General features: G+C 46.9%; 1 protein-coding gene across 5 annotated transcripts in view; it reads right to left on the bottom strand.

The window, feature by feature from the left end:
* LOC146202109 (uncharacterized) overlaps positions 1-20,010 on the bottom strand; it is a 72,435-nt gene that overhangs the window by 34,272 nt on the left and 18,153 nt on the right. For 2 of the 5 annotated variants that reach the window (XR_014703642.1, XM_084587950.1), the window contains 5 exons: positions 19,013-19,203; positions 18,129-18,218; positions 17,505-17,766; positions 16,807-16,917; positions 15,424-15,665 (listed from right to left, as the gene is read on the bottom strand). Coding sequence is in view for 2 of the 5 variants with exons in the window: in XM_084587950.1 (XP_084444076.1) it covers positions 15,640-15,665; positions 16,807-16,917; positions 17,505-17,766; positions 18,129-18,218; positions 19,013-19,203 (680 nt within the window). In the remaining 3 variants the exon portion in view is untranslated. Of the gene's footprint in view, positions 1-4,751; positions 4,959-14,878; positions 15,666-16,806; positions 16,918-17,504; positions 17,767-18,128; positions 18,219-19,012; positions 19,204-20,010 lie in introns of those variants that run through there. The other 3 variants (XR_014703643.1, XM_084587952.1, XR_014703644.1) reach the window with 3 other exon arrangements.

Below are 20,010 nucleotides of genomic sequence, written 5' to 3'. Positions count from 1 at the left end.
GGTAGTGAAGGATTTATTAGGAAGAGGAAGCGTACGAAGAGTTTTCCTAATGTTGTCATAGTGAGTGTTGATTTCTTTTTTGTAGTGAAGATTAGCGTCCCACGTGGGTGGGACGCTACTGAAAATATAATAAATATAAGGCCAGGGAATCAACAGATGAAAATTTAAGGCCAAAGAGCATGAAAAAAGGCCAGGGAATCCCAGGCGCCCAGTGCTGAAGTTCGCGGGCGAAGCGATGGACTACCTCATTGCCTGGGATTCCAGTGTGACCAGGAATCCACCTCAGTGTGACAGTGTTGAGACGTGGTTTGGTGAGAGCTCTGTGTAGATCATCTTGCAGTTCTTCAGGAATGCGACCCGCGTGAATGGCGCGTAGAGCCTGTATTGAATCAGTGTTTATTGTATATCCTGAAGGATGGGGGGGGGGCGGTGCTTGTGCGACTTCTTGAATACTGGCGACTATTGGTAGGGTCTCGAGAGTCGCTGTAGGAGGAGGATCTATGTAAGGACCGAGGGTATATGTCACTACTTCACTGAAGCTCTCAATTGGGTAAACAGCTGCTCCGACATCAGTTCTTGATGCATCTATGTGTACGATCGTGGAATCAGTAGGATGAACATGATTGGAAACGTGAGCGGAACGTCTGCCTGGGTTAGCATCGGGTGCAACGTTTTTTAGAATGGGGGTTACTCTTAAGTTATCTGGGAGCAGGGAAGTAGGGGTAATGATAGGGAGGTCGATAGGTTTGAGTGCAACTTGTTGAAGTATCCAATGTCCTTGTTTGGTGCTTGAAATACGTGCCATTTGCCGGTCTCGATGTTGCTGTATGAGGTAAGAACAGCCCTGTTGAGTACAGGCGCTCCGTGGACGTATGTAGAGGGACGTTAAGGACAGCCTTATACAATATATGAAGTGCAACCTCGATTTGATGTCTTTGGCGACAGGTTAGAGTAAGGTATGGAACTGTATATAGAATTTTGTTCAGTGCTAATGCGTGGACAAGCTGCCTTACTTGACCCTCGCGTAGCCCAGCGCGCTTATTGACAATGCGGTGAACTGGAATCGTAAGCTGATTGCAAACTTTAACGGTTGTAGAAACATTGCCCTGATTAGTTGACTCATGGATATGTAGTCCAAGGATCCGGCAGGACGATACGCGAGGGATGGGGTGACCTGCCATTGTGAGATTGATTAGATGGTTATGCTTTCGTTGATAGCGAATTTTTGCAATCAGCAGCAATTCGGATTTTTCAGATGCGGGAAGTAGCCCTACTTTGTCAAGATATCTCGCGACTGCATCGATACCTTGCTGTAAGGTATCCTCTACTGCTCCAGGAGACCAAGAAGTACACCAGAGTAAGGTCGTATGCATAGAATGTATGTTTTAGGTTTGGGATAGACGCTAGAATACGAGATATGGGAGCCATTCCAAGGTTAAAAAGGGTGGGTGACAGAATAGCACCCTGAGGAGTGCCACGTGTGAGGGGGAAAGGATCAGAGACAGAATCGGGGAGACGGAACTTGGCCGTGCGGTCGCGGAGAAATGCAGTGAAGTAGCCGTAAATGTTTAAACCACAGTCAGTACCGGCCAGGATTTTTAAAAGAGGATCATGGGCAAGGTTATCAAAGGCCTTACACTCATCAGGGGCCACTATGGCTTGGATCTGGAAAGAGGGCGGAGGATCAAATTCATGCATGAGGAGAAAAAAGAGGTCCTGAGTAGACACCTTTTCGGAAGCCAATTTGTTGAAGGGGAAAGAAATCTGTAGATTCAAGATGAGCCTCGAGCCGATTGAGCAACATCCGTTTCATGGTCTTTCCCAGGCAAGATGTTAGAGAAACTGGGTGGAGGTTTTGAAGCGCAAGTTTCTTGCCTGGTTTTGGCAGCAGGGTTATAAGTGATTGTTTCCAAGATGCTGGAAGGATGCTTTCTTCTCAGTGTAAGTTTATAATGCTCACAAAATATTCTTTGTCCCTGTCATAGTGGTTTCGAATGAGTATGTAATCTGGTCCTCACCTAGGGTAGACTTCCGCTTTAGCTGTTCTAGCGCCCAGTCTAGATCCCAGAGGGTAAATGGCTCATCAAGTTCTACATTGTAAGCACCAGTGTACTGAGGATAAAGACTAGGTAGGGGAGGAAGAATGAAGAGATGGCGGAGTTGAGTTGTTAAGGCATCCGCTCCTAGTAGCGAATAGTGCTTCTCGAGAGTGGGAACAGGAGCCGGTTGAGGCCCGAGGAGTTCTCTGAGTAAGTGTAAGGTTCTTTTTTGGTTTAGCGTGCCGTTGATGATGTTACAAATCTTGTTCCATTGATTTGTGTCAAGTGTAACGTAGTGTTTTTTAACCTGTCGCGTCAATTCGGTGACATGCTCAGAAAGGCGAGAATTGTTGGGCTGAGCGCGCAGGGTGCGCAAGAGTCGTTCCGCATCTTCCAGATGCGTACAAGGTAAACTGGTTTATAAGAAAGGAAAGGCGAAGTATCTGTCAAGGTCACGTGGAGGTGAAAACCGTGCATACTGGATGGCTCGAAACTACCTGGTGTTATGAGGCTTCAAATTTCCTTGCACTGCTTGCGGCCAGGAGCTCGTGGATTCATAAAAAACGGGATTCTCCGATTCGCGACTTTGACTATGATAACGATGCGCCAAATAACGCTTGCGCAGGCAGCCTTTGAAACGAAAATGGCTTACGATCAGACCCCTACGCGGTGGTGTAGTGGTGAGACACCCGACTACTGTGCCAGAGTTCCCTGCTTTGATCCCGAATGCCGGCGGCTGTTTTTCGATGGAGAGGAAACGAATTAGTGGCGTTCGTGTGCTGTGCGATAAAGTGTACGTTAAAGATCCCCAGGTAGTCGGAATTACTCCGGAGCCCTCCACTACGGCCCTTTTTTCTCTCTCCAGTTTCACTCCCACCTTCTTCCCTTCCCTTACAGCACGGTTCAGGTACCCACAGAACAAATGTGACAGATACTGCGCCTTGCCTTTCCTGTGAACCAAATATTATTATATTACGAACAGTACATCAAAAACCCTCCGAGCAAGCCTATCCGGATGCTGTGGAGCATGTGTAAGAATGGATTTGACACGTCGTCTGATACGTGGTTAGGTATATCGAGTTCAGAATTCTTACTGAAGTACATATGCAGTCAGATAATTGCAATGAACTTTTGCTTTGTGCTGAAATGAATTCGCAAGCCTTAACTAAGCTATGGCACGTTTGCATCGCCTCGTTCTTTCAGTTAGATACTGCCTACATCATTGCGCAATATCCTAACCTAATCTACCTTTCCAGAGACCCTGCTGCTCTAGAGTCTATGTACTGGTTTACACCCGTCGGGGTGATCTACACACGTGAAGTTCTTGATAAAATGGTTCGAGGTAGCGGATCAGGCTATTATGAAATATTTCACCACTTCGTTGACTGCACATTAGGGTACTCCCAATTATGCTGCGGCAAGGTAGGTGTACTGCGGCAGCGTAGTTGCCCACCTCCAGTCACAAGCTCCAACCATGGCTCGCAGACATTAATTTGTATGCCCTTCAAAGCCGCTTGTGCCAGTCCCACACTCTCTGTTCACTCATGCCACCACCAATAAACAAATCCTACTCTAATGTGAATAACAGAAAAGAGATCAAACACATGAAAGTAAATAGCGAAAACCCGAAACAATGAACGATTCCTACGGAGGGGAATACGTGCTCTTTGACTGCAGTACTCAATACACCAGCTTTTTAGAAAATTGCTTTAGAAATGGCATGTTTCATGCTATGTTCATTAGTTGTAACCACAATAGAAAAATCAAATTAAATTGTGGTGAAAAGGTTATAAGTATCACTTTTAACGTACCCATATACTGGCTCTGAGCATATGTTCACATATCCCATAAGTACTTTCGTAATTACCCCACCTAACCCCCCATTTATTCCTGCTATTCGCATCCAACTGCTTGCTTTACTATTATCTCAAACGGTAAGGTATGCATGGCCAGCAATCGCTACAATTGGTGAAAAGCATACGAAGGCGAGACCAGGTTTAGCTGCACCTGTGACCCACCTATGTACAATAAGTGATTCCAAAGGGTGACCCAGAAAGAAGTCGGATACAAAAAAACTTCGAGTCAAGCTAACTAGAGATGCATCCCAGACGGCTTAGATCGGGGCGCATAAATACAGCCCACCGTGTATGAATACTTTGAGAGTGGTGCGTAGTGTCATGAACATAAGTTGCCACCTGGTGGAGTCAAGCCATAGGAAGGAAATTTGGCGCCAATTTTTAGAGTACACAGAAAATACACACATTGTCAATACCTGGAAAATGCGAACCACTCAGCCAGTATGAGTATAAAATCAAGCCTTTAAATTAAGGAAAAAGCGAGGAAGGAAATTTTGCGAGCAGGATTTTAATAGCTAACTGTTTAAGGAAACTAAAAAAATGGAAGAGCGAGGTGCTTCAATGCACTATTTGCCTCAATATTTACTATACCTTGTAAAATATGAAATATGTCTTTAAACATTCCGTCCACAATTTCTGCAAGTAGAAAGCACTGCCGCAAATCGCATAAACATACGACCCAATATTTCTGGCTTCAACTTGTGAAAGCGCGCATAATTTCTCTAAGGCGCTCGCAAAAGTGAACCCTTTAAGGCCCGCAAGGATTTAGAAGTTCAGGGGAGCCGAATAGGAAGCTCAGAAATCCTAGTAGCGGTGTTGGTCGCGGTCCAATTTCCCCTTCGCAACTGGGCACTCACGAGGTTGAGGCGTTGAGTCTTTTCACTCAGCTTGTTCAGCACCTCACGAAGTTTCATTTTCAAACGCTGATTTTCAGCTTCCAGCTGCGTGTTGCGCGACCGCTCCATCTGCAACTCCTTAGACTCGCCGCCGTCATCTTCAATGATACTACTTGTTCAGTCTGAACTAATTTGCATCTCGCAAGCTCAGTCTTCGCTTCCTGGAGCTGCAGAACATTACATGAAAGAAAAATTAGTATATGCCAACTGCAGTGGCTTAGGAATGGTGAAGGCTTCCAGTCATATTAGATGAACTACCGAAGACACTCTTAAGGGCACTGATAATGCATACTCGCACGCAGTAGAACAGCCTCCGCAACGTACTGCTCTTTATTGGCCCCAAGTTTCGAAATCCGGTGCACCTAAAAACCTGGCACTGATGAACCAGTAGGCTGCGTTGCTATGCCAGTGCGCCTCCATCAACATGATGGCAACACCTCAACACTAGTTTGTATGCCTGCTTGTTGCATGGGCCAGCCAACACAGTGTGGTGCGTCTTTTACACTAGTATTCTGCATAGCATAAACCGCCATAAATTGGAAGGGTGACGTGTAGCTGCCTTTTCCTGTTGACACACGTGGAGCAACACAGATCTTTATGTGTAGAGTGAGAGAACAGTAAAGGACACATAGCTATGATCCACAGAATTACGAACTATCACATTTCATGAAAACTCCAAAAAAGTAAAAGGTGAAGCCCACTCATAACGCCGACGGCAGTTGTAATACAATAATGTATTTAACGGCTGCATGTTCTAATCGAATTGCTTTTTACGGCTCCATCAAGCGAGGCTGTAGGAAATCCAAAAATGCCCGTCTGGTGTTATAGCAGTTTGAAAAATTGTCGCGTTTTGTTTGAGCATGTATTTCTACGAAATATCGCCAACCCAACCAGTACTAATTGCAAACAGTCACAATTGCATCAGCAAACGATTCAAGCATTCTAAACACTTAGGTCTTTCTCAGTTGCCGCGTAATGCACAATAAAGATTACACCAGGTGTCATAAAATTTCTTTGTTGAAGAAAGTATGGACTTTTGACCAGGCTTTTGCGCAGACCACACATAATATAGAATTATGTAGCGAAGGCCTTCGGCACTGTTTGTTTGCAACAAGCACATTGCACAGTAATTTGCTTTGAAATAATTCACTAAGAAAAACATTAACAGCAGACTACCTTCCCAGGCAGCACAAATGTTGGTCCCGGTTTCGGCAATCTGTCGCCAATGCCCTATGTTGGACCGGCATTGCTAACGCAGTACCAACTCGGCCCAAGGGTTTCTGCTACACGGGACCGTTACGCAGGACCTGGGATTGGTAGTCATGCATAGTTAATTTGTTACAAATTACTAATTCCAAATTGAAAGCCACACCAGTGAAGCTTACTCGAAGCCAACTGCTAAAAGGCTCAACGAGCTTACAGCTTTGCAAAATCACCAAATGAAGTCCATCAGTGCGAGATGACCCAAATGCTAAAATTACAGCTGTGAAGGCAACGATAGGTCCCAATACGCAGTGAAGGCGATCCCACCTGCTGGCTAAGGAGGGCGATCTTAGCTTGTGTCGGATCAAAGTTTACAACGGGCTTGTTCTTGATCTTTCCCGCCCTGCTTGCATAGCGAAGGGTGTTCAGTGTCTCCTCCATGTTGCTATCTGCTGGGCTAATGCAGGCAATCATTAAGGTGTAACTGTTGCCACCCAGCGAACCTAGCAAAATAGGAATTAGGTGAAGATCAAAGTAAGAGCTAGCAAGTGTTGGCTCTGTAATATAGTCAACACAAACAAAATTCAGGGCTGCCTACAAACGACAGACTCTTTAGTCTTCTAGTATATATACAGGGACACTCAGGACATCATTACATTATTTTTAGTAAAAGTTGGTTATCTGCTTCTTTCTAACAATGCTGCTATTAGCTCTGTAGCAAAGATACATTTATTACTAACAAACGTCAGCATGAAAATATTCATAAGAAAATATTTCCTTACACAATGAGAGGCTGCTGTCATTTTCAAGCGAATGGCCGCGAATCAGCCTCTCGTATTTGCGTCTCAAATTCACTTTTGACGCATGCATTCTTATAGCGAAATCAGGTGCCGTTCGCAATATCAATATTCCTTTTGTTGTATTCCAGATTATGAAAGTCCCACCTTTAGGAATGGCGGTCTCATTGCGATTAGACTTCGGAACTCCATAGATGAAGGGGAAAATCTACACGCACTCAGCGTCTGCGTTAACACTGTAGAGCGTACCCAACTTGAAGCGAATTTATTTTTATTCACCCCTCGATGGGCAGTACATATGACCCGAAAAGGTGAAACAATGCTGCTCGTTTTAGGGCCTTTTCTGTGAGGAACTTACAATTTGCAGCCGCAGTGTGCGCAAATGAAGTAAAAAAAGGTTTATCAGCTAAATTTAAAACATCACACCTTGTTTGAGCGTCATCTGCATATTGATGAAGAGCCGCGAATACATCGAAGGAAGCATATAGGGTGATCATGCCAGAATGATCAAAATTTGAGTTGTAGTAATCCCGATCGCCATCAGCTCGCGCGCCAACCCGAAGAGGTAGACGAAGTGGAGCCGGAGCCTTGTTGGCACTGCACCGTTGGTTCGAACGCTACCCCCGTCGCTTTGGTTTGCGGACGTTGCCTACGGTCTTGGTGCTCCAATAAACACCTTACACTTGGTGGAGGTGTCTCGGTCGTCGCCCCAGTCCTCCTCGCAAATTTCACCCTGGAACTTTGAAACCGCACGCTACCGCCTTCGGTCACAACCATGCAGGACGCTCCCAGCCAACCATCGGCGCCCATCGCTGCCACTCCTGCCACCATCATCTGTCCCGGGCGCAACGCCCCCGTGACCCACCTTTCTTCAGTGGTACCGACGACCATGACGATGACGACTGGCTGGCCTCTTTCGAGCGCGTCAACACAACCGCTGGGAAGATTCCATAAAACTGAGCAACGTCCTCTTCTACCTCACGGACGTGGCAAATCTGTGGTTTCAAAACCACGAAGCCGATCTTTCGACGTGGTCTGTCTTCAAGAACTTCGCGGATGTCTTCGGCCGTCCTGCGGTACGCAAACTCCGCACCGAACAACGCCTCCATGCACGGCTTCAACTTGACGTGGTTGACCTCTGCAAGCGAGTCAATCCGTCCATGCCCGAGACCGAAAGAGTCACACATGTTCTAAAAGGTCTCACTGATGATGAGTACTATATGATGTCGGCCAGGGACCCTACTTCCGTATCCGACATTATAACCCTGTGCCAGAGGTTTGACGAGCTACGAAAGCAACGCGCTTCTACGCGGCGGGCTGCCGCACCTGCCGGCGTTGCTGGCTTGGCACTGGCTACGTCATCTGCGGAACAGTCTCAATTTATGCAGAATATCCAAGACTTCATCCGCGAAGAAGTTGCACGCCAGCTGTTCCTCCTCCATCCAGTTCAGCCGATCGTCTGCACTTCGCAATTAGCGCCGGCCAACGCGTCATCCATCTCGCCGGCTATCCACCATGTTATCGAGGAGAAAGTCGCCGAAGCGCTGCCTTCTAGTGTTCCCATCGCTCCTGTGCAAGCCCCACTCACTTACGCTCAAGTAACCGCTGGAAAGCGCGGTCCGCTTCCTACACCGTCTTACCAGAACGGCCCTACATTTTATGTTCCACCTCGTTTCATGGCCCCTCAGTCTCCGATCCCTCGACCGCGACGCCGCATTACGAACCCATGGCGAACCGCCGACAATCGTCCAATTTGCTATGATTGCGGGCTCCTGGGTCACGTTGCTCGCCTTTGCCGTCAGCGCCCGCTTCATCCTGAGAACACAGTCCGTCAGTACCACTACGATCCCGAGCCGCCCTTGAGCAACGTCTCTTCTGGATCGTCTCCACCTCGGGCTCAGTACTCGACACGCCGTTCGCCTTCGCCTCGCCGACGTTCCATTTCGCCGATGCTCCGGCGACAGGGCCCTACGCAAGGGGAAAACTAAATGCCGCAGTTCCGGAGGCAAGAACTGCGCGTTTGACGAACTCGTTAAGTCCTCCGCCTTCTCCCGCCAACGTCATTGAAGTGTTCGCAGAAGGTTTTCCCGTTCTTGCGCTGGTGGATACTGGTGCTGCCGTTTCCGTAATTGGTGATGCCCTTCACCGCAAAATTCGCAAGGTCCCGACGCCGCTTTCTGCCTTTTCGCTTCGTACGGCCAGTTCAGAGCGCATCACCCCTGTGGCAGCGTGCACGGTACGAGTTTGCACCGAAGACATTACGTATCTCGTCGAGATGGTGGTGCTTTACGCCTGCTCCCACGACATCATCCTCGGCTACGACTTTCTGTCGAATCACAGTGCTGTGATTGATTGTGCCCGTGCTGAAGTTGAGCTTTCCCCTGTGTGACCCGCCTGTGCGCCCTGTAAATCTTCTTGTAGCTGCAGACACCGCCATTCCTCCCTTTTCTTCTGTTCTCGTTCCCCTTATTTCGACATCTGCCCTCCCTAGTCCTGTTCTCTTTACGCCCAAATTCGCCTCCGCCCACCATAACCGCCTCCTTCTTCCTTTCGCCGTTCTAACGATTTCTGATGGCAGCTGTGTCATCTATGCTTCCAACCCTTTTCCCTGCCCGACGGTTGTTCTTCGCGGGGAGTGCCTCGGCTACATTGAAGAGCTGGACCCTGATCGCACTTACATGTTCTCCGAACCTGAAGTTTTTCCTCACGTCACTGCCCTGACGTCTTGTGCTGCTACGAGTGATGAGCTTCCTGTCGACGCCCTTCATCGAGCTATCGCGACCAACTTTCCGTCCACCCAACGGGACCAAATAGTAGCCCTCCTTCAGCGCTTCAGTGCATCTTTTGACGTGTCCCAGCCTTCCTTGGGCCGCGCCTTGACCGTTTCTCATGCAATCGACACTGGTCCTCATGCGCCCCTGCGGCAGCGACTATATCGCGTGTCGCCCACTGAGCGCCGCGTCATTCGTGACAATGTCGCCGATATGCTTCAACGGGGCATCATACGACCATCTCATAGCCCTTGGGCCTCCCCCGTAGTGTAGGTGACGAAGAAAGATGGCATGATCCGCTTCTGTGTGGACTACCGGCGTCTGAATAAGATAACCTGCAAAGATGTTTACCCACTACCACGAATTGACGACGGGCTAGATTGTTTGCAAGGAGCGGAGTTCTTTTCGTCGCTAGATTTGCGCTCTGGCTATTGGCAAGTACCGATGGCTTCCGCTGACCGCCCGAAAACAGCCTTCATCACTCCCGATGGCTTGTATGAATTCAATATGATGCCGTTCGGACTGTGCAACGCTCCCGCCACCTTCGAGAGAATGATGGATAACATTCTCAGTGGGCTCAAATGGGAAACGTGTCTTTGTTATCTGGATGACATTGGTCGTTTTCTCGAAAGATTTCCTTTCCCACCTTCTGCGCCTTCAGCGTGTCCTTACGTGCCTTACTGAAGCCGGCCTACAGCTCAATTTGAAGAACTGTCATTTTGCCGCTACCAAGCTCACAATACTTGGTCATGTCATATCCAAGGATGGCGTTCTACCGGATCCTACCAAACTTCGTGCCGTCGCAGACTTCCCCAAGCCCACAAACTTGAAAGATCTTTCCGCCGTTTTATCCAAAACTTCGCCAGTATCATCGCCCCTTTAACGCAACTTCTCGCCGGAGGCCCGAACCTCTCCTCTTGGTCACCAGCCTGTGATGCTGCGTTCAGTACACTACGCCGTCTACTGGTCTCTCCCCTATACTCCGCCATTTTGACCCTGCCTGCTCGACCGAAATACACCCTGATGCAAGCAGCGTAGGTCTGGGCGCTGTTCTTGCTCAACGGAAACCTGGATATCCCGAGTATGTCGTCGCTTACGCTAGTCGTACCCTCACGAAAGCGGAATCGAACTATTCTGTGACCGAAAAGGAGTGTCTGGTCATCATATGGGCCATTACCAAGTTTCGTCCTTATATTTACGGTCGCCCATTCTATGTTGTTACCGACCACCACGCGCTCTGTTGGCTATCCTCCCTCAATGACCCCTCCGGCCGCCTCGCCCGCTGGGCGTTGCGTCTTCAGGAGTACGATATCCACGTCATCTATCGATCTGGACGCAAGCACACCGACGCTGATGCCCTTTCCCGTTCACCGCTTCCTAACGACTCGACGGCTGGCTTCGTTTGTGCCTACGATATGTCGCCGCTCAACATTACCAATATGAAATCTGAGCAGCAGAAGGATCCATGGATATCCTCCCTCTTAACATTCCTGTCTATGCCCGCAGAGCTTTCTCCGTCACGTGCACTTCGTCGTCAGGCCCACCACTTCGCCACTCGTGATGAACTTTTATATCTCCGCAATTACCATCCTACAGGGCAAAAGTGGCTTCTCGTAATTCCGCGACATCTCCGTGCTGAAACCTCCGCCTCTTTCCATGCCGATCCCCAATACGGCCATGCAGGTGTCATGAAAACCTATTCTCGACTGCGTATGAGATATTACTGGCGCGGCATGTACCGCTTCATTCGTCAATACATCCGATCCTGTACCGCCTGCCAACGTCGCAAGAATCCACCCCCTCAGCCAGCCGCTCCGTTGCAGCCATTGCCTTGCCCCAGCCGCCCTTTTGACCGTGTCGGTATCGATCTGTATGGCCCGCTTCCGATCACTTCGGCTAACAACCGCTGGGTCATTGTAGCCGTTGACCACCTAACCCGTTACGTGGAAACATCGGCCTTGCAGTCTGCCACCGCACGGGATGTTGCTTCGTTCATTCTGCATCGCCTCGTTCTTCGCCACGGCGCACCGAAAGAATTGATCAGCGACCGCGGACGTGCGTTTCCGCCACTGTCGAAGCCCTCCTCAAACAGTGCCAGATCATTCACAGCGTATCAGTATATCAGCGTATCACTCCCGAACGAACGGCATGACTGAGCGGTTTAATCGCACTCTTAGTGACATGCTAGCCATGTACGTTGATAGCGCTCACTCTAATTGGGACTAAGTGCTGCCTTTCGTAACGTACGCCTACAATACGGCTATGCAGACTACGACTGGGTTCTCCCCCTTCTTTCTTTTATATGGTCGTGAACCCACATCCAGCATGGATACTATCCTACCCTACCACCCCGACGCTTCAGAGACCACTCTACTGTCTGAAGCGCACACATTTGCCGAAGAATGCCGACAATTGGCGCGCTCCTTCACAACGGAGAACCAGGCTCAACAAAAGCATAACCGGGACCCTACAAATCCAGCGCCTTCATATCCCCCAGGCGCCCTCGTTTGGCTCTGGGTGCCTTCCTCTGCACCCGGCCTCTCATCCAAACTCCTATCGCGCTATCATGGACCTTACCGCATTCTCGAACAATCTTCTCCCGTCAATTACGTAGTAGAGCCCTTGAACCCATCTCCAGATCATCGCAGCCGCGGCCGAGAAACTGTACATGTCGACTGCCTCAAGCCGTATTATGATCCCCCTACCCTTTCCTCACCATGAGTCGCCAGGATGGCTCCTTTTCCGCCGGGGGGGTATTGTAGTAATCCCGATCGCCATCAGCTCGCGCGCCATCCCGAAGGGGTAGACGAAGTGTGTGATGGTGCTCCAAAAATCGGAAGGCACTGTGTGTATGCTCATGGTATTCACACTATTTCGTGGCATATGTTACACAGTTCTACTCAAATCACAATTTCAATAAATACGGGCAATATATTCAGACGCCTTGAGTCTGCGACACGATTCGAGACTAGAAAACTTCTCTATTTGCTAAGCTAATCAAACCACCTATTATGCTCAAAATTACTTAGCGGGGCTGATTCATGAGAATCTAGAGCAGTGATTATTGCAAGGAACAACAAAGCTGATATAAAGCACTTAAATTACTAAGCAGGTTTTTGAATATATCCAAAGCCAAAGTAAAACTATTATGCATGTAAGCATGAACCTTAAGCCGCTTGCAGCGCTACTTAGTGGCTATGGTCGTTGGCTTACCACAATGCTTACCACAAGTTAAGCATTCGCAGAATATGGTCTGTCATTTCTCTCCGTGTAGTTCATTTCCTAGGAAAGCGATTCGCTTTCCCTGCTATTTTCGTATATATTTGGGCGCGCAACTCAAGGTAGCGGCGGTTAAGACGAGATTGGAGAGGTTCACACCGCGGCGTAGCTTTTAGACAGATGCAGAGACGACCAGGTGTCAGCTCAAATGGCGAAACGAGAAGAGGGCGTCAATCCCGCCTAAACTGCAGCAGAGCAGTGGATGTTGAACTGTGCGCGTTTGGTATGGTCACCGCGGCCACACTGATGTCTCGCGGCATATTAATACTAGACCCCTTGATAAATACTGCACACATACTAATTAAGCTTAGATGCTGCCATTACTTGCAAGACAGTGCGTGAAGGATTACAGAGCTTTAGTATACGTAATTGTCGATCTAATAAGAATTACGCGAGTGTGCCGGAAGTATTTTATCTCCTGAATTAGAGTACCAAGTATACAATCCTGCGCTATTAAGCTCGAATGTGCTTAGGTAGAACTGCGGTTGCACTTTGTCTTATATAAGAGTCTGTACATTTTTCACCTATAGTAAAAACACTTTAGTCGAACATGAATATAGCAAAACGCATCTCACCCTGAGAATAGACCTCCCACAAGAAAGAAGACATTGAGGGTTCGTGTGGGACCTCAAGACACTGCTGAGTACTTTGACAATATCACATAATGCTCTTAAGTGAACTCGCGCCTTCCATTCTTTTCCGGTTCTGATGTCAGCCTATCCTGTTGGTGAAAATCGTGCTCTCTTCATTCTAAGGCAGGATCACATAAACGCCAAAATAAAATCAGGCTGTTCTAAATCTGGGTGGTAAGGTAGATGGAGGAGCAAAATCTAGTCATAAGAGGCAATCGCTGCGTTTATTTTCAGTGTGATGCGATGGCAGGCAATGTCAATTATGCCTGCCCCATCAAGGAAAAATGAGCTATAAAGTACACGTGCCCTTATTCACTGGGAACACAAAGCCACACATTTTGAGAGAATACACTATTAAATAGTAATAATGATTAGGCAGATGGACGGACTGATTATTTAATTTCGTAAATTTTTTAATATACGGTGTTCTACAGAAATATTGGGCATCACTCCCTGAATACTCTGAGTAGAAACCAATTGAGCCCGAATAATTTCCAGTATAATAATCTATTGCTTCAAATGCTTTTGAAATTATATAATAATTCATTTTCAGTTTAGGTTATTGACACACAATATCAACCGTGATAAACACGGACACCCATATCGGTTAAGTTCTGAGCAAATAAATCCGGTTTTAGCACAGCTAAAAAGATCCCGCAAGATCTGAGTGGCCGGAATCAAGTGCACCTCAAGGCCTCGACCCAACTACCGCTAAACCTCAAAGCAAGGACAGCCACAGCTATATGTTATACCACTATTAGTCATCAATAAATGCTCTGCTCAGATGTCTATCTATGCTGATGATATCTGCATTTGGGCGTCAAGTGTGACTCGTCCCCAAGTCCGTGATGACCTCAAAGGGCAGCATCAATCGTGACGTCCTACCTACATTTGCAAGGCCTTAGCATTTCAAGTGAGAAATGCTCTCTTGTGGCCTTCACACGAAAAACAATGTCACACTATACCATATCTATAAACGGGAAAGCCATTCTCAATGAAAAAACCATCGCTTCCTGGGAGTTGCTATCGACAGGAATCTCTCGTAGAGCCCACATCTGAATGACATGAAAAAGAGACTACTTGCCGTTGTCCATGTTCTCTACTTTCTCGGGGGAAAGTCATGGGGCGCATCAGTGCACTCGATGCTACAACTTTATCGATCATTATTTATGGGTTACATGCGGTACAGCCTTCCGATATTCAACACCATCACGAAGACGAACATTCGGACTCTCCAAAGTGTGCAAGTGCAAGCTCTCCGCATCTGCCTCGGTTTGCGTAAATGCACCTCAACGGCACCAACTGTTCTTCAAGCCGGCGAACATCCTGTCACTGTCTAGGGTGCTGTCGAGACACTGAGAACACACATTAGATACTTCGCACGAGTTCCCAACCTCCACCTGGTAAATCTCCCAGCAACTAGAACATGTACTGCCTTTTCCAAAACCATTGAAACTCACCTCACTTATCCTCCTTCGCAGTTCACCCCTGCTTCAAGACCGTGCGCACCCATATGGAGCCTACATGAAACTCAGATTCAGCTATCAATTCCTGGCATAAAGACGAAAGCTGGGGTACCAATGCTTGCCTTGCAACAAATGACGCTGGATCACCTTCACTCTAAGCACAATTGCCAAATACATCTGTACACGGATGGCTCAGTTATGTCAGCCAGCTCCGCGGGGTCTGTGGTAGTATCGGCAAGGTCCGTCTTGATAAACCTAGACTACATATCTGACCTGTTCGACTGGCGCGAAACTAGCTGACCTACGAGCTGCAGTCGAATACACCAGCCAGGAACGCCCCCAAGAATGGTCAGTTTTCACTGACTTCAAAGCAGCGTTTCAAGGCATGCAAGCGGCACTACGCCATGGCTCGAATGAACAACTAATTGCAGAGATCCGCACGCTGCACCACGCCGCACTATCGAAAGGCCACGACATCACCTACCAGTGGTTGCCAGGACACTGTGGCATTGCAGGAAATAACCAGGTGGAAGACGTTTCCCGTTCTGCCCACGTGGAAGACGATTCCCGTTCTGCCCACAGTGACGGACTTCCGGTCCAAATTCCGTTAATGCGATCGACGCAGCAAGCGACCTTCGCTGCTTGGCTGTGGAGCTGACACATTCGGCGTGGATCACCGGATAGTTCTCCAACCGTCGCCTCAAGGAATTGGACCCCAGACTGCGCCTGTGTATTCCCCACCACACAACACGTCGTGAAACGTTACTGTGCCGCCTATGGCTTGGCGTTGCTTTCGCAAACAAATACGCCTTCCTGATCAGAATGGCTGACAGCCCTGCTTGTGAATGACGTGGCATTGATGAAACGATTGAGCATCTCCTTTGTGATTGGCCTGTTTATGCAACTGAACGACATACGCTGCGTACTGCATTGGATCGTCTGGACGCTCACCCCTTAACGGAAGGGAAGATCTTAGGACCATGGCCACAAACGTCATCTGCACTCAAAACCTACAAGGCATTTCGCTTTTTCAGAGAGACTAGCCTCGTTGACACTCTGTGACTTTTTCACCTCCTCGCCTCTTCTATTCTCCCCCTTAATTCACCCATTCCCCTTCCCCAGTGCAGGGTAGCCAACCGGAATTCATTCTTTCTTGTTAACATCCCTGCCTTCCGCCAACCTTTTCTCCTCCTCCTCCTCCTCCTCCTCTGACCAGAACTGCAACTACTTTTTCGAACGAGATAGGTGGCTCCCGTTCGTAAGAATACTGACATGTTTTTATGCTAACTGGACGAAAGCTACAATGCTACCCTGTATGCTCCTGCAGACACTCGTTTATCATTAGCATTCTGCGCATGTATACCGGCAGAGCCCCCTAGATATCTTTTCAAGACAAGGCATCGCCGTGCTATTATTAGGCTGGCGTACCCCTCTTAATACCGTGAAGCCAGATTTTCCGATTAACAGATATGATGTTTTAGGTCTTAGGTTTTACTGTTGCTAACGATAGCCCGTTATACCCAGTGGCACGGACAGAGGCATATTATTTTATATTTTGTTTTGGTACCCTCACCATAATATATGTTGCTAACGATGTTCATGGCTCATGTAATAATTCATAATGACAAAGAAAGCTGTGCAAGCTCAGAAAAAAAAGGCTGCGTTTGACAACTCAGTGACGTAGTTGCGATATTAACGGCTAGTAATGATCAAGACTGTGTACACTACAATGTGATATTTTGGTGAAAAAGAAACATTGCATGCTGTGCACAGCACAGTACGAAGTATGTGCTACATTCTCAATTTGCAAAAAAAAAGGAATTAAGACATGCAGGCAGCATCCCAGACATAACATTTGTGCACGCACCTTGAAGCAGTCTTGTCAGTTTAGAGCTGCGGTACGGCACGTAGATATCCCCGTCGCATAGGGCGCTGATGCCCTTGCCAAGTGACAGAAGTCCTCGATTGATATTTATTCCTGTGAATAAATTAGGATTGCACACTCAGCCATCTTCTGGCACTGAGAAATAAGAAAGGTAACTGTAAACAAAATGGCAACAAAGGACAAGTAGAGGATGGAACTGGTTATAACAAGCAATAGATCTTTCAAAATGAAGCTCTCAAATTACTACCCCATGCAATGAGCACAAGGAATGATTTACGATGAGATAAGTATCCTGCGGCGCTAGCTATGCAGACCGCAGGATAAGGTGCCGTCCTGATTACTTGCATGGCTGATGAAATGAAAAAATCGTAAAGAGAAGTTCATTAATATATTGCTGTATGGAGTATGTTATTTCATAAAAAGAAAACGCCCACTAATAAAACTGAAGAGAGGGCATATGGGAGTACAAGCCGCACCAAAACTGCCCATTATCGACAAAAAAATTCATGGAAACCAAAGGCTATTTGAGGCAATACGAAAGTTTCGCAGCCTGTTCTGTTTCAGTGCTTTTGTGCAGTTTGAGTGTTGTGTCTAATGGAATTCCAAATGAGTCCGTACTTTCCAGCATTTGGATCTTGTAACACACAGCCAGCTTAAACAGTGAACCATTGACAACGAACCTTCTCTCAGCCTATCACCAACAGCCTCGGTCTTCTCAGCCCGTTCAGAGCCCGCCAGATCCACGAGATGGAATTTTGATATTCGTGTGCAGACACCATTGTCTTCGTCATGTTGTTCTACAGTCAAAGTGAAGATGGCGTGCGACCGCGATGACCGCACGTTCATCTTGGTCGAGGCAGTGCTGCGAGATGCAGAACCGATCTTGAGGAGCTGGACTATATCTTCGGGAGTAGTAACCCTGCGTTCGGTCAGGTTGATAACCTGTGCAAAAAGGAGTTATAAGAAAGCACATATCTTGTATCGGCAAATGTTCGTGAACACAACGTAAACTGAAAATGCTAAAATAAGAGCAACAATTTCTAGCACCCCTGACTAGAAAAAACATGAATGGAAGAGGAAAATGTGACTGCCACGAGTAGTTCAAAAATTCAGTGAACAGAAATTTATTTACGGTACTCTAAATTTTGAGAGTGCAGCAGAAGGAGCAAACACCATTTGGCGCTAATGTGGAGGCACCGAAATATTAGCAGATTATTTGATAAACGTAGCTACATTTTCTTTCGAACTGCATGGCTTACTCATGTTATTCAAGAAACAACTGGAGTACAACAGTTGAGTCTCACCTTTATACTTCCAGTCTTATCTTCCCGAATCTCGAGTGGTTGTCGATATTGTTTTTCAGAAACCAAGTCGTATATACCTTCATTGTATATCTGCGAGAAATCAGTGACGCCATTACATATGTGAGAAGACAGTTTTCATAGCATCGCCCTCATGCTCCTGCATTTTTACTCATTTTGGGCATCAAAAGCAAATGAAAACATTAAAGTACGTTGCACAGAAGTATTTCCCTGCTTAGTTACGTCTACAGTGATCCACATAAAAAGATCGTTGAGGTCGTATACGATAATATCATGCGTGGCTATCTCGATATCAATATGCACAAATGTACAAAAAGAGATTGAGCAAGTAATTGCAATAATATTTTGGTCCGTTATTCTAAGGAATTGATGCGATTGCTTCAACAGGATGCTGACGCTCTTGCTTGGTTTGGCAACAAAGTGTACCATGATCACGGTTGACTTTAAGCATAGCTGGGCGTTTTACCACTCACAGCATGCCAGCATTGCAAACGGTAGCGCATCTGGTTATTATACAATTCTTTAAAATTAATAGTTCGTGCATATGCAGCAATCAGGTCTTCGGGAACTGTGCAGGGGCACAATATCATGCTGCGATCCTTCGGCAATAGCCGAATTGTCCAGGGCATGAGGAACGAAGCTTCTCATTTTTTAGGGAAACTGGTTCAAGAATTTCAACTTTGCGATGATTTTCCGTCTAAAGGGATCTAATTCTATCGCCGCTCCAAGGACCTAATGGTCAGCAGGCATACATCCCGCAGAAGAGCTCTAATAACCCCCCCCCCCCCTATGTAAAATTCATTGGCCCTGTTTAATACATATTCACTGACGCCACAAATTTAAAGTTTTGCAGAAAATGCACTCACCTCTAGGAATGAAGCTCGCGCAAAAAATGTTTTACCAGAGCTCGTCGCGATTAGCTTGAATATATGTTGTATTGTCCTAGGAATGATTCCTGCATTCTTCGCATGGATATCACCTTCGGAGCAGGAAGTACCCATCGTGAATATCTTGCCAGATCCAGTTTGGCCATATGAAATTATCGTTATGTTGAAACCTTGAAGACAGAGCAGGTAGTCGATGTTTTAAACATATCCACTGACAAGAACGCGTTGCGGATTGTACAGTTACATCAAGCAAATATATGGGAAAAGCGGCTTATTCGAAAATTATTACAAAAGACTAAGAGTCTCTAAAACTAAGGGCATTCCAGAATGCACAATATTTATTGCTAAATTTCGGTGTGACCGTAACCAGGACGCCAAGGTAAACAGTATATCACATGAATGCGCTGAAAACTGAAGGGCGGAACATCCGCCGTCTTGGCTCAGCTTCGAATGGGACATGTGGAGAATATTTTGTTGGAACCAATTGGCAGCATAAAGATGGTCTCTTTTCTGCGAAATAACTCCTAACATCAATTATTGTCAATTTCTATTCAAATTTGCAAAACAATACAAAGTAATATTTGGCGAGGCTCTCGGTGTGAATGCCACCAATCTTCTCTCGTACACACAACAGTGGGACACAGAACAGAAAAACAATACGTACTAAAATATTCAATATTGGTGCAAAAAATGATGCAAAGTATTACCCTGCCAAAGTTTTTGCTTCTCAGGGCACTGTTCCCGCTGCAGATATTACAACTACTGGAAATTACTAACAGCAATAGACTACCTCGCAGGTGTAAGTCAGGCTGGGCAGCTAATCGGGTTGAACAATTCAGTTATGTGGGCTGATAAAAAAGTCTACTCAGTGATGCAAAACTTGTATTTTAAAGCGATAGCGTTAAATTCCTCGTTGACCGAAAATCGGGCTCTTTTTTTGGCGTTGTGAGTGCAAAATAACGAGCATGCCGCCTGCA

The sequence above is a fragment of the Amblyomma maculatum genome, chromosome 1 (genome assembly GCF_055883805.1).
Source record: "Amblyomma maculatum isolate TAMU_Amacu chromosome 1, ASM5588380v1, whole genome shotgun sequence".
NCBI classification, from domain to species: Eukaryota; Metazoa; Arthropoda; class Arachnida; order Ixodida; family Ixodidae; genus Amblyomma; species Amblyomma maculatum.
This window is presented reverse-complemented; position numbering and strand designations above follow the sequence as displayed.